Consider the following 15,638-nt stretch of genomic DNA (forward strand, 5'->3'; position numbering starts at 1 on the left):
CTTCACATAGTTCAAGTAACATACACATCTCAACATCAACTGTTCAGAGGAGACTGCGTGAATCAGGCCTTCATGGTCGAATTGCTGCAAAGAAACCAATACTAAAAGGACACCAATAAGAAGAGACTTGCTTCGGGTCAAGAAACACACGCAATGGACATTATACCGGTGGAAATCTGTCTTTTGGTCTGATGAGTCCAAATGTGAGATTTTTGGTTCCAACCACCGTGTCTTTGTGAGACGCAGAGTAGGTAAACAGATGATCTCCACATGTGTGGTTCCCACCGTGAAGCATGTAGGAGGAGGTGTGGGGGTGCTTTGCTGGTGACACTCAGTGATTTATATAGAATTCAAGGCACACTCAACCAGCATGGCTACCCAATGACCCAACACACCTCCAGGCTGTGATAGGCTGTGTCTCCCGACCCCTCCTGTCTCAGCCTCCCGACCCCTCCTGTCTCAGCCTCCAGTATTTATGCTGCAGTAGTTTGTGTCGGGGGGCTAGGGTCAGTCTGTTATACCTGGAGTATTTCTCCTGTCTTATCTGGTGTCCTGTGTGAATTTAAGTATGCTCTCTCTAATTCTCTCTTTCTTTCGGAGGACCTGAGCCCTAGGACCATGCCTCAGGACTACCTGGCCCGATGACTCCTTGCTGTCCCCAGTCCACCTGGCCGTGTTGCTGCTCCAGTTTCAATTGTTCTGCCTGCGGCTATGGAACCCTGACCTGTTCACCGGATGTGCTACCTGTCCCAGACCTGCTGTTTTCAACTCTCTAGAGACAGCAGGAGCGGTAGAGATACTCTGAATGATCGTCTATGAAAAGCCAACTGACATTTACTCCTGAGGTGCTAACCTGTTGCACCCTCGACATCCACTGTGATTATTATTATTTGACCCTACTGGTCACCTATGAACATTTGAACATCTTGGTCATGTTCTGTTATAATCTCCAACTGGCACAGCCAGAAGAGGACTGGCCACCCCTCATGGCCTGGTTCCTCTCTAGGTTCCTTCCTAGGTTCTGGCCTTTCTAGGGAGTTTTTCCTAGCCCCCGTGCTTCTACACCTGCATTGCTTGCTGTTTGGGGTTTTAGGCTGGGTTTCTGTATAGCACTTTGAGATATCAGCTGACGTAAGAAGGGCTTTATAAATAGATTTGATTTGGATAGGGCTATTTGACCAAGAAGGAGAGTGATGGAGTGTTTCATCAGATGTCCTGGCCTCCACAATCACCCAACCTCAACCCAATTGAGATGGTCTGGGATGAGTTAGACCACAGAGTGAACGAAAAGCAGCCAACAAGTGCTCAGCATATGTGGGAACTCCTTCAAGACTGTTGGAAAAGCATTCCAGGAGAAGTTGGTTGAGAGAATGCCAAGCTTGTGCAAAGCTGTCACCTAGGCAAAGGGTGGCTACTTTGGATAATCTAAAATATCAAATATATTTTGATTTGTTTATCACTTTTTTAGTTACTACATAGTAGCATAAGTGTTATTTCATAGTTTTGATGTCTTCACTATTATTCTACAATGTAGAAAATAGTCAAAATAAAGAAAAACCCTTGAATGAGTAGGTGTGTCCAAACTTTTGACTGGTACTGTAAGTATTCACACACCCTTTTGCTATGACACTCCAAATTGAGCTCAGGTGCATCCAATTTCATTTGATCATCTGTGAGACGTCGCTTCAACATGATTGGAGTCCTCCTGTGCCCAATTCAATTGTTTGGACATGATTTAGAAAGAAGCACAACTGTATATAAGGTCCCACAGTTGTCAGAGCAGAAACTATACCATGAAGTCCAACGAACTGGACATAGATCACTGAGATAGAATTGTGATGAGGCATAAAGGGGATTAAAAAAAGTCTAGAGTGTTGAAAGCTTCCAAGAGAACAGTGGTCTCCATCATTGGGAAATTGACAAAATATGGAACTACCTAGACTACCTAGAGCTGGCCGTCCGACCAAACTGAGCAACCGGACAAGAAGGACCATGGTCAGAGAAATGGAAATGGAGTTGACAGAACTTGACAGTTGACAAGTAGGACTACATCTGATCCTGGCCTATAGTTGCTGCTGGACCCCAATGACCACGTTGACAGAACTACAGAATTCCTTGGCTGACATGGGAGTACCTGCCAGAAGGACAAGTCTCTACAGCACTTCACTTATCATGACTCCTGAGAAAAAGGCACATGACAGCATGCCTGGTGTTTGCAAAATGACATGTGAAAGACTCTGAGAGCGTAAGACAAAACATTCTGTGGTCTGATGAGACAAAAATTTGGTCTGAATGCAAAGTGTTTTGGCTGGAGTAAACCAGGCAAGGCTCATCGCCCGTCTAACACAATCCATACCGACGAAGCATAGTGCTGGCAGCATCATGCTATGGGCATGCTTTTCAGTGAAAGGGACTGGGAGATGGTAAGGATAGAGGGAACAATGAAGCCAGCCAAATACAGGCACATCCTTGATGAGAACCTGCTTCCGAGTGCAAACTACCTAAGACTGGGGGCGAAGATTTACATTACAACAGGACAATGACCAAGGTCAATGGCAAGAATTGTGCAAGCTAACAGGTGGGCCACAACAGACAAATAATGGCGCAGTACAACAGTGTTGTTTAGAACGGCATCTCGGAATGAACAACTCGGCGATCCTCGTCACGGTTGGGCTATTGCAGCAGACGACCACACCGGGTTCCACTCCTATCATCTAAAAACAAGAAGAAGTGGCTCCATTGGGCATGCGATCACCAACGCTGGACAATTGAGGAGTGGAAAAACATTGCCTGGAACATGACAGCGAGTTCAGTTCTCTTCAGTGGCCTGCACAGTCCCCAGACCTCAACCCAATAGATCATCTTTGGGATGAGATGGAACAGGCTGTTCGCAGCATGAATGTACTGCTGTCCAGTCTGCAACAACTGCTTGATGACATCGCGTCAGCATGGACCAACATCCCTGTGGAACATTTCCGACACCTTGTAGAATGCACCGAAGAATTCAGGCTGTTCTGGAGGCAAAGGGGGGACCGAACCGGTACTAGATGGGTGTACCTACTAAACTGGCCGGTGAGTGTATAATACAGTGCATTCAGAAAGTATTCCGACCCCTTGATCTTTTTCCACATTTTGTTACATTACAGACTTACATTAGACTTACCCTTCCCCCTTTCTTCCTCATCAATCTACACACAATACCCCGTAATGACAAAGCAAAAACAGGTTTTTAAGAATTGTTTGCAAATGTATTAAAAATAATAAAACTGAAACATTACATTTACATAAGTATTCAGACTCTTTACTCAGTACTTTGTTGAAGCATTTTAGACAGCGATTACATCCTCGAGTCCTCTGGGGTATGACTCTACAAGCTTGGCACATCTGTATTTGGGGAGTTTCTTCCATTCTTCTATGCAGATCCTCTCAAGCTCTGTCAGGTTGGATGTGGAGCGTCGCTGCACAGCTATTTACAGGTCTCTCCAGAAATGTTCGATCGGGTTCAAGTCCGGGCTCTGGCTGGGCCACTCAAGGAAATTCAGAGACTTGTCCCGAAGCCACTCCTGCGTTGTCTTGGCTGTGCGCTTAGGGTTGTTTTCCTGTTGTAAGGTAAACCTTCATCCCAGTCTGAGGTCCTGAGCACTCTGGAGCAGGTTTTCATCAAGGATCTCTCTGTACTTTGCTCCATTCATATTTCCCTTGATCCTGACTAATGTCCATGCCGCTGAAAAACATCCCCACAGCATGATGCTGCAACCACCATGCTTCACCGTAGGGATGGTGCCAGGTTTCCTCCAGACATGACGCTTGGTATTCAGGCCAACAAGTTACAATCTTGGTTTCATCAGACCAGAGAATCTTGTTTCTCGTGGTTTAATAGTCCTTTAGGTGCTTATTGGCAAACTCCAAGCGGGCTGTCATATGCATTTTTACTGAGGAGTGGCTTCCGTTTGGCCACTCTACCATAAAGGCCTGATTGGTAGAGTGCTGCAGAGATGGTTGTCCTTTTGGAAGATTCACCCATCTCCACAGAGGAACTCTGGAGCTCTGTCAGAGTGACCATCGGGTTCTTGGTCACCTCCCTGACCAAGGCCCTTCTCCCCAATTGCTCAGTTTGGTGAGGCGGCCAGCTCTAGGAAGAGTCTTGGTGGTTCCAGACTTCTCCCATTTAAGAATGATGGAGGCCACTGTGTTCTTGGGGACCTTCAATGCTGAATAATTTTTTTGCTACCCTTCCCCAGATCTGTGCCTCGACACAATTCTGTCTCGGAGCTCTACGGACAATTCCTTCAACCTCATGGCTTGGTTTTTGCTCTGAAATGCATTGTCAGCTGTGGGACCTTATATAGACAGGTGTGTGCCTTTCCAAATCATGTCCAATCAAGCGAATTTACCACAGGTGGACTCCAATCAAGTTGTAGAAACATCTTGAAGATTATCGATGGAAACAGGATGTACCTGAGGTCAATTTCGAGTGTCAATGCAAAGGGTCTGAATACTTATGTAAATAATGTATCTGTTTTTTATTTTTAATAAAATTGCAAACATTTTGAAAAACCTGTATTTGCTTTGTCATTATGGAGTATTGTGTGTACTTTGTGAATGCACTGTATAATCATTAGATATATTCTTTGAGTAATGAGGTTTAAGAATGTGATCGTCTCAGTGAATTAAATACAACAGGGACACTGAAATTCTGACGTCAAAATCTATTCCTCGGTGTGACTAAGACAGAGTTTGTCTCGTGTATTGTTTATCGGTATGCTAGTTTATATTAATAGACAATCATATCCTTCGCAGGGCACGGTGCCACTGTGAAGCATATGGGCATGGCGCAGTGCGGGGTAAAGGATGAGGGCAGCCATCAGGTCTTGGCCCAGAGAGTCAATGCAGTCTTCACAGGCAAGATGGCCTCCAATGGGTCACAACCCTGCAAGAAATGCTATGCTCATCCAGGTGAGGGAATACACTCAAAGGTGTCTGTGTATGTGCCCTAAGCAGGTAGTTGGTGGCACTCAAAGGTAACAATGGCTTTTGTTTCCATGTTGTTGAGCTCTGTATATCTGCATTTCCATCGTTTTCCAGTGACACATCGTTTTCCAGTGCCTTCTATGCTCGCTTCGAGGCAAACACTGAGCCAGGCATGAGATCCCCTGCTGTCTCGGACGACTGTGTGATCTCGCTCTCCGTGGCCAATGGAAAAATTTTAAACAAGTAAACATTCTTAAGGCCGCTGGGCCAGACAGAATACCAGGGTGTGGTCTCAGAGCATGCACAGACCATCTGGCAACTGTCTTCATGGACATTTTCAACATCTCCTTGTCCCAGTCTGTAATCCCAACATGTTTCAAGCAGACCACCATTGTTCCTATGAACTCAAAAGTAACCTGCCTAAAATAATATTGTCCCATAGCACTCACATCTGTAACCATGAAATGCTTTGAAAGGCTGGTCAAAGTACACATCAACATCATCATCCCAGACACCATGGACCAACTCCAATTCGCATACCACCCCAACAGATCCACAGATGATGCAATCTCTATTGCACTCCACACTGCTCTCTCCCACCTGGGCAAGAGGAATACATATGTGAGAATGCTGTTCATTGACTACACCTGCTGTAGTCAATGAAGTCTGCTGAAGTCTACACCTGCTGTATTTGGTGCATGTGACATAAAATTAGATTTTGTTTTGATTTGCTTGTGGAGTCTGTGGCTGTGGTAGCTCCAGAGCTCAAAAAGTGTGCACACTGGTCTGGGTGGGTCTCCCGTCATAAAGCCCATGACTAATAGCACTGAGGGCTGTAATTAAGACATAGAAGAGCGTCTGATGTCCCAAGCGTCGGCCAGAACAACCCCTCTGCTGCAGGGGTCTTATTAGCATATTCACTGCACATTCATTGTATCATACATACCCTACTGGATTAGAACATATATTCTGGATTTTGGTTATCCATAAGGGTAATGTTTCAGTCAATGCAGTAAGGTCTCCTTTTTTTCATCCTAGGAAGTATGATTGATAGTTCAAATCATACTACATTTTAACACCAACACCAGTGCAACTCCCAATTCATGTGGTGGTTGATTCTTATACTTGGTCTCTTGAGATGTTTTGACCCTGCACAGATCCTCTGCTTGTGTCTACTGTTTGTTAGACAGTATCTGGTCTCTCTCTACAGTAACTTTAACAGCCTGGTGTTAGTGACCGTGAGGAGGCGACAACCATCCCTCTCGTGTTCCTTCCCCTAGCCTGAACTTTGAACATTTGGCATTCCTCCCAGTCACTGAGGGGATTGGCTAATACTCTGGGAATGTAATGGCGTCGGACGGTCTCTCCCACTTCCAAGTCAGTACCTGATGAGGCCTGTCCTCTGTTCGCTAGCTAGGTAAATAACATATCTCTGTTGTTTTAAGACCTGAGCCACTGTCTTTGTCATCACCGTCTCAGAAAAATGACTCATACGACAAGCAGGAGTGTTATTAAGCGAAACATGTGAAAGTTACTTCTACAGCAGTCATCAGGTGTCCCTCAGGGAAACCCAGGGTCAGGTTCATTGGGCACCAAACAGAAGAAAAACTTAAAGGAGAGGAACTACCCGGATTCCAAAAATAAACAAAAATGTTTGTTTTCCGTTTCAAATCATTTGAATGTGCCCTCATGAACACGTCCCTGATGTTTCAACTTTTCCCTTTTTATATAATGTAATGAGCACATTAAATTAATGTGGATGCTACCATGACTACAGATAATCCTGAATGAGTCGTGAATAATGATTAGTGAAAAAGTTAGACGCACAAATATCATACCTCCAAGACATCTCTTAACCTTACAATAACAGGGGAGGTTAGAATTTTTTTGCGGGGGTATGATATTTGTGTATCTAACTTTCTCATTCATTATTCAGTTCTTTCAGGATTACCTGAAATTGTGGTAGCATCCACATGAATGTATAAGTGTTTAGAAACATTTTTCTACATTATTTCTATTGGGCACAAAATAATTTGATACACAGCCAAAACAAACAGCAAATGCATCCAACAAATTTGTAGAGTCACAAGTTTGATGTAGTGATTGCATGCTGTGAATATGGGACCAAATACTTTACTTTTTACTACTTTGATACACACAAGTGAATTTGTTCCAATACTTTCTATCTCCTAAATTGGACTATGTACAACTACTGTCCCTCCCAGGAATAACAAGCACACCTAGCTCTTATCCAGGAAGACTAGCTATGGGAATCTAAAGCAGGTTCCCACTGATATTTACAGAGGCTACATTCCTTCACCCTTGTTCAAGAAAAGCAGTGCAGGTTGTGAATGCTCTGTGTGTTTGTGAGAGGCGTGTGCCTTTTGGAACCACAGCCCCTGACTGACCACATGCTTTCTCTCTGGTTTGAGGTGTGAATTGGTAATCTTTTACACATACAGTACCAGTCAAATGTTTGGACACACCTACTCATTGCAGGGTTTTTCTTTCTTTTTATTATTTTCTACATTGTAGAATAATAGTGAAGACATCAAAACGATTAAATAACACATATGGAATCATGTAGTAACCAAAAAAAAAGTGTTAAACAAATCAAAAATATATATTTTTGGAGATTCTTCAAAGTAGCCACCCTTTGCCTTGATGACAGCGTTGTACACTCTTGGCATTCTCTCAACCAGCTTCATGAGGTAGTCATGTGGAATGCATTTCAATTAACAGGTGTTAAAAGTTAATTGGTGGAATTTCTTTCCTTCTTAATGCATTTGAGCCAATCAGTTGTGTTGTGACAAGGTAGGGTTGGTATACAGAAGATAGCCCTATTTGATAAAAGACCAAGTCCATATTATGGCAAGAACATCTCAAATAAGCAAAGAGAACCGACAGTCCATTATTACTTTAAGACATGAAGGCCGGTCAACACGGAAAATGTCAAGAAGTTTGAACGTTTCTTCAAGTGCAGTCGCAAAAACCATCAAGCGCTATCATGAAATTGGCTCTCATGAGGACTGCCACAGGAAAGGAAGACGCAGCGTTACCTCTGACGCAAAGGTTCATTAGAGTTACCAGACTCAGAAATTGCAGCCCAAATAAAAGTAACAGACACATCTCAACATAAATTGTTCAGAGGAGACTGCGTGAATCAGGCCTTCATGGTCGAATTACTGCAGAGAAACCACTACTAAAGGACACCAATAAGAAAAAGAGACTTACTTGCTTGAAATCTGTCCTTTGGTCTGATGAGTCCAAATTTGAGATTTTTGACACAACCGCTGTGTCTTTGTGAGACGCAGAGTAGGCGAATGGAGGATCTCCACATGTGTGGTTCCCACCGTGAAGCCTGGAAGAGGTGTGATGCTGTGGGGTGCTTTGCTGGTGACACTGTCTGTGATTTATTTATTATTCAAGGCACACTTAACCAGCATGGCTACCACAGCATTTTGCAGCGATACGCCATCCCATCTGGTTTGCGCTTAGTGGGACTTGTCATTTGGGACAATGACCCAACACACCTCCAGGCTGTGTAAGGGCTATTTGACCAAGAAGGAGAGTGATGGAGTGCTGCATCAGATGACCTGGCCTCCACAACACCCGACCTCATCCCAACCATCTCAATTGGGTTGAGTTGGACCACAGATTGAAGGAAAAGCAGCCAACAAGTGGGAACTCCTTCAAGACTGTTGGAAAAGCATTCCAAGTGAAGCTGGTTGAGAGAATGCCAAAAGTGTGCAAAGCTGTTAGCAAGGCAAAGGGTGGCTACTTTGAAGAATCTCAAATATATTTTGATTTGTTTAACCCTTTTTTTGGTTACTACATGTGTTATTTCATAGTTTTGATGTCATCACTATTATTCCACAAAATGTAGAAAATGGTAAAAATAAAGAAAAACCCTTGAAGGAGTAGGTGTGTCCAAACGTTTGACTGGTACTACACAGTGGCAAGAAGAAGTATGCGAACCCTCATAAAATTTTATCTGATCTTCATTTAGGTCACAACAATAGACAAACACAGTCTGCTTAAACTAATAACACAAACAATTATAAGTTTTAATGTCTTTATTGAACACACCCTGTAAACATTCACAGTGTAGGGTGGAAAAAGTATGTGAACCATTAGATTTAATAACTGGTTGACCCTCCTTTGGCAGCAATAACCTCAGCCAAACATTTTCTGTAGTTGTGGATCAGACCTGCACAATGGCCCGGAGGAATTTTGGACGAAAGCAATATTCTTGGGATGTCTGGTGTGAACTGCTCGAGGTCATGCCACAGCATCTCAAATCGGGTTGAGGTCAGGACTAACTGGGCCACTCCAGAAAGCGTATTTTCTTCTGTTGAAGCCATTCTTTTGATTTACTTCTGTGTTTTGGGTCGTTGTCACTTGTTCCCACTTGTTGGCGTCACCCAACTTCTGTTGCGCTTCAATTGGCGGACAGATAGCCTAACACTTTCCTGCAAAATGTCTTCATAAACTTGGGAATTCATTTTTTCCGTTGATGATAGCAAGCTGTCCAGGCCCTGAGGCAGCAAAGCAGCCTCAAACCATGATGCTCCCTCCACCATACTTTACAGTTGGGATGAGGTTTTGATGCTGGTGTGCTGTGCCTTATTTTCTCCACACAGTGTTCTTCCAAACAACTCAACTGTAGTTTCATCTGTCCACAGAATATTTTGCCAGTAGCGCTGTGGAACATCCAGGTGCACTTTTGCAAACTTCAGACATGCCGCAATGTTTTTTTGGGACGCAGTAGCTTCTTCCGTGGTGTCCTTCCATGAACACCATTCTTGTTTAGTGTTTTACATATCATAGACTCGTCAACAGAGATGTTAGCATGTTCCAGAGAGTTCTGTAAGTCTTTAGCTGACACTCTAGGATTCTTCTTAACCACATTGAGCATTCTGCGCTGTGCTCTTGCAGTCATCTTTGCAGGACGGCCCCTCCTAGAGAGAGTAGCAACAGTGCTGAACTTTCTCCATTTATAGACGACAATTTGTCTTAACGTGGACTGATGAACATCAAGGCTTTTAGAGATACTTTTGTAACCCTTTCTAGCTCTATGCAAGTCAACAATTCTTAATCTTAGGTCTTAGATCTCTTTTGTTTGAGCCATGGTTCACATCAGGCAATGCTTCTTATGAATAGCAAACTCAAATTTGAGTTTCTTTTTTTATAGGGCAAGGCAGTGCTAACCAACATCTCCAATCTCGTCTCATTGATTGGACTCCAGGTTAGCTGACTAACCTGGAGGACTGTGGGGGTCTCAGATGGTTGAGGGGCAGCTCTTGGGGAACTGTGGGGGGGGGGGATCTTGGAGGGCTGGTTGCCTGGCGGTTGGGAGCTTGGGCTGGTGGCTGATGGATCGCTGGTTCGGGTCCCCGTTTTTGACCTTGTGGGAGATCTGTCGACGAGCAGGGTGTTGGTTGCCTCTGTGTGTTGCTCTGGATGGGAGTCTGTTAGATGACTAATGTGATGAAGTTATTGAGCGGCTTCACAGCAAGTATACTGTATGTTTTAAATATTCAATACAAATACAAATATATATATATATAGAAAAGCTATTCCACAACAGCTACCTAATACACACAAATCTAAGTAAAGGTTTGTGTGTATTTGGTAGTTGTGGAATTGTTAGTTCACTTGTTGGATATTGCTGCACAAGGCAATGACTCAAGGCTGCTGCCCACTGCAAATGTCAGTGTGGACGTAACTGCATTCATGTAAATGGTCTTTGATCTGCTCTTGATGAGTCCACCAAGATAATTTGCCTGAATATACTTACTGTAATTTGACCCTACATTTGTACTGTTTTACCATTGTTTTATTTAAACTGCTTTTAAATTAGTCTGGTGGTGGGCAGTTATTTTATTAACAACCTTCTCTTTGATAAGACTTAGCAACCCATATCAACATAGGGTGCTGAATGAGAGTGTTTTAAAAGGAGCTTTAACTTCTCCAGATTTGTAACCCACAGTTTATCAGATCACCACATTGGGTTTGATGTTGAGTCTTTTTTCTCATGTCATAACTCTAAAGTTATCATAATATGAAAGTCACGTAGAATCTGTAGATCATTTAGAAAACTTAATTGAAAACATGATTAACAACATTAACAGAAGATAAGTATGATAAGTATGTTATGATCTCTCCCATTCGGGATATCCTGATAGATAGGATGTTTGTCTTTGGATCAGGCAACCAGGTTTTTCCGGCTGAATCTTCCCAGGTCTACCTCAATAAAGAGGTTTATCCTGGTTAAATAAAGGCTCTAGGAAAAACAATTTGATAAAAATCCTAGTTCACTTCTTCACCCGTTTGTTGTATTACTTTGTGAGCAGTTTTATGAGGTTGAAATACGTGGAGAAATATCCCCTGGTCATGGCAGTGTCCTATAAGAAAAGAACAGAGACAAGACTTTAGAGGATAGATCATGGTACACTGGCACATAATAACAATATTTATTAATGACTGACAAGCCAGTGGTCATCTCACCTTCTCCACCTTGGTCTTCTCCTGGACCTTGGTCTTCTCCCCCTTTGCCTTGGTCTTCTTCTTGACCTTGTTGTTCTTAGTGGATCCAGTCTTTTCCCTCTTCCCAAAACAGCATGCCAGCCTCCTCCAGAAAGACACCTTCTTGGGCGTTGAGGGAGCCTTGTCAGCCATTACCACAGGCTTCTCCTCAGGAACTGGTTGGCCGATGAGGTCACAGTGAGGGTAGATGGAGTACGGCCATGACATGCCCACACTCTTGGAGATGGAGGACCGGCTCAGGGCCCTCTGAGGCTCACCCTTGGAGGCCCAGGCGGCTTTAGGGAGAGGTGGTGTCGGTGCGTCCAAATATGTTGTCTCGGGTTCATCCAGAACTTGGCTGATTGAAGCACTCAGCTCCACAACCTCTTGGCGGAGCAGCTGCATCTGTGTTAGGAGGGCTTCAGGGGAGAGGGGCCGTGTCCATATCTGTGGTGAAGTGTCCACTGGGCTTTGATCCAGCAGGACAGGTTCAGTTAATGCAATCAGGTCAGCAACCCCTTGTTGGCGCAGGAAAGTTCCTAACAGGAAAGTTCCAGGTGTGGGGGGGTGCTGTGGTGAAGCCTCCAAAGCGTTGCTGCTTTGGTCCAGGACAGGCTGCATTAATGCAGTCAACTCGCCAAGCTCTTGGCAGAGCTTTTGCATCTTCACCAGGAGGGCCTCAGGAGGGGAGGGGGGCTGTGGTGAACTATCGCCTGCACATGCCCATCCACAACTTGAGCTTCCATCCATGACAAGCTGAATTTATGGATGCAGATCTCTTTGATCACCCAATAAAAGAAAGACACTTGTTCAATAATAATTGCTTGAAAAGAAACAAGTAGACTAGCTAATGACTTTTCAATATCACGAGAAGACACGGATAAGGAAACAATTAAGTAAAATACACTGGTAAGACGCAGGTAATGCTCGAAGTTGACAGCAACTGACGAAATGAATCCCTCACGATTCTTTGTGACAGCTGCGTCATAATGACTAGGAATCCATAATAGTCCTTGAATATGTTGCGTACATTTACATTTAAGTCATTTAGCAGACGCTCTTATCCAGAGCGACTTACAAAATGATGCATTCACCTTATGATATCCAGTGGAACAACCACTTTACAATAGTGCATCTAAATCTTTTAAGGGGGGGGGGTTAGAAGGATTACTTTATCCTATCCTAGGTATTCCTTAAAGAGGTGGGGTTTCAGGTGTCTCCGGAAGGTGGTGATTGACTCCGCTGTCCTGGCGTCGTGAGGGAGCTTGTTCCACCATTGGGGTGCCAGAGCAGCGAACAGTTTTGACTGGGCTGAGCGGGAACTGTGCTTGCTCAGAGGTAGGGGGGCCAGCAGGCCAGTGGTGGATGAACGCAGTGCCCTTGTTTGGGTGTAGGGCCTGATCAGAGCCTGAAGGTATGGAGGTGCCGTTCCCTTCACAGCTCCGTAGGCAATCACCATGGTCTTGTAGCGGATGCGAGCTTCAACTGGAAGCCAGTGGAGAGAGCGGAGGAGCGGGGTGACGTGAGAGAACTTGGGAAGGTTGAACACCAGACGGGCTGCGGCGTTCTGGATGAGTTGTAGGGGTTTAATGGCACAGGCAGGGAGCCCAGCCAACAGCGAGTTGCAGTAATCCAGACGGGAGATGACAAGTGCCTGGATTAGGATAATAATCATAATAATAATTAGCGTAATATTCGGATTCGTACTAACCCAAGGAACAAAACCACATACTTGTATTTCCTCTCATTATATTCTGCCTGCCACGAATGTGGTTCATCTTTATGTAATTTAGCTCAATTCAGTGTGTTATAATTGCTTGCTGCGCGTAAAACCATGCTCGCGTATTTCAAGGATATAGATTTAAAGAATACGTCTGCTAGATCGCACTCTTGAAAACAATTACAAATTCACCAGTCTTAGTTTTTAATTAATAATTTCCAGATTACCAAGAAATCTTGTCCATGATCGAGATGGCTCAAGTGTGCACTGCATTCACTACAGCTCTGGCGAGACCTCCCTGTCACATCTCTGTGGCTGCTCTTTGACAGGCCCAATCCCAATTTACACTCCTTTTGGCTCTGGTCAATAGTAGTAGCCGTGTAAACGCCTGATCTCTCGAGTTTACACGAATATCTTCAGTGTTTCCCCTACCAGAGATATGAGAAGGAGGGGGGCTTTTGCCTTGTTCTTATGCTCTTTGAGTGACTTAAACATTTTAATAAAATCAAATGGGGGCCTATCATGCCAAATATTATCGTCCGTTGCTTTATCAACGCTGTGATGATCATTAAGGCCTAAATGACATTATTTTCATCGTTTCCGCGACAATTTCGCTGTTTGAACAAGCTTTAAGCTAATAAAATGAAAACATTAATTCGAACTACTTTTGGGTACCTTGTTAACATTAGATTTCGTGTTCTGTCTTAAACATTGCTACCTTTCGGAAAAGGCAAAGAACGTGTAATCTGCTTGACAACAGTTATTTACCTTACAGATCACGAAGTCAGCTAATTTCCACTCCATTTATATGCAAATTCGTTTGATTAATAGACTGGCTTGTCTGGCAATCATGTTTTTCTTTTAACCTGCCCTTCCCTTATCTACACTGAAATAATATAATTTCAGTAGTCCCCCAATTATTTATTTTTTTTCTATCTCGCATAGCTCATTAGTACACCCTTGTGGTTGTATCTATTGTAGGTCCTAGAATACAACAATAACGTGGAGCAAATAACTACGATCAAAGGATAATTTACAACTAATACCTTGTGAAACAGCTGTGAAAACCAACCTGGCAATATTAAGATTTTAATACATAAACGTTGATCGTTTTTGGTACAATTGTATGATTCATTTATTTTCTAAGATTTCTTGACCACTCACATAGCCATCATAGACTAAAAAACTGCATTCTGGTGTTTGGAATATAGAGGTGGTTGCGAGGTTCTGCCTGTCACTTGTTCTCAACAGACAGCTAGTCTCAGAAGGGGGACTTGAAGAGGGAGACTGCAAAGTCCAGGCACTGCTGCTCTTTTTGTTCAAATCAAATTGTATTGGTCACATACACATGGTTAGCAGATGTTAATGTGAGTGTAGCGAAATTCTTGTGCTTCTAGTTCCAACAGTGCAATAAGATCTAACAAGTAATCGAACAATTCCACAACAACTACTACTTAATACACACAAATCTAAAGGGATGGAATAACAAAATGTACATATAAATCAGTTGAAGTCAGAAGTTTACATAAACTAGTTTTAATGACTCCAACCTAAGTGTTTCAACCACTCCACAAATGTCTTGTTAACAAACTATAGTTTTGGCAAGTCGGTTAGGACATCTACTTTGTGCATGACACAAGTCATTTTCCCAACAATTGTTTACATACAGATTATTTCACACTGTATCACAATTCCAGTGGGTCAGAAGTTTACATACACTAAGTTGACTGTGCCTTTAAACAGCTTGGAAAATTCCAGAAAATGATGTCATGGCTTTAGAAGCTTCTGAAATGCTAATTGACATCATTTTAGTCAATTGGAGGTGTACCTGTGGATGTATTTCAAGGACTACCTTCAAACTCAGTGCCTCTTTGCGTGACATCATGGGAAAATCAAAAGAAATCAGCCAAGACTTCAGAAAATAAATTGTAGACCCCCACAAGTCTGGTTCATCCTTGGGAGCAATTTCCAAAAGCCTGAGGGTACCACGTTCATCTGTACAAACAACAGTACGCAAGTATAAACACAATGGGACCACACAGCCGTCATACCGCTCAGGAAGGAGACGTGTTCTGTCTACTAGCGATGAACGTACTTTGGTGCAAAAAGTGCAAATCAATCCCAGAACAACAGCAAAGGACCTTGTGAAGATGCTGGAGGAAACAGGTACAAAAGTATATATAGCCACAGTAAAACGAGTCCTATATCGACATAACCTGAAAGGCCGCTCAGCAAGGAAGAAGCCACTGCTCCAAAACCACCATAAAAAAAGCAAGACTACGGTTTGCAACTGCACATGGGGACAAAGATCGTACTTTTTGGAGAAATGTCCTCTGGTCTGATGAAACAAAAATAGAACTGTTTGGGCATAATGACCATTGTTATGTTTGGAGGAAAAAGGGGGAGGCTTGCAAGCCGA

At 43.3% G+C, this 15,638-nt stretch overlaps 1 protein-coding gene across 1 annotated transcript; it reads right to left on the reverse strand.

The window, feature by feature from the left end:
- Positions 1 to 10,137: 10,137 nt before the first annotated feature.
- LOC106612502 (uncharacterized) lies at positions 10,138 to 12,597 on the reverse strand. The gene is made up of 2 exons (XM_014213687.2): positions 11,482 to 12,597; positions 10,138 to 11,378 (listed from the first exon to the last, which is right to left on the reverse strand). Exons 1-2 carry the CDS (start codon positions 12,247 to 12,249, stop codon positions 11,313 to 11,315), a joined length of 834 nt encoding a protein of 277 aa, XP_014069162.2. The 5' UTR covers positions 12,250 to 12,597; the 3' UTR covers positions 10,138 to 11,312.
- Between the last annotated feature and the right edge of the window lie 3,041 nt (positions 12,598 to 15,638).

The sequence above is a fragment of the Salmo salar genome, chromosome ssa09, assembly GCF_905237065.1.
Source record: "Salmo salar chromosome ssa09, Ssal_v3.1, whole genome shotgun sequence".
NCBI classification, from domain to species: domain Eukaryota; kingdom Metazoa; phylum Chordata; class Actinopteri; order Salmoniformes; family Salmonidae; genus Salmo; species Salmo salar.

Coding starts and splice junctions, on each gene's coding strand:
- LOC106612502 (XM_014213687.2), bottom strand. CDS start 12,249: ATGGATGGAAGCTCAAGTTGTGGATGGGCATGTGCAGGCGATAGTTCA. Junction 11,379..11,481: donor AGAAGACCAAGGTGGAGAAG/GTGAGATGACCA, acceptor CTTTTCTTATAG/GACACTGCCATGACCAGGGG.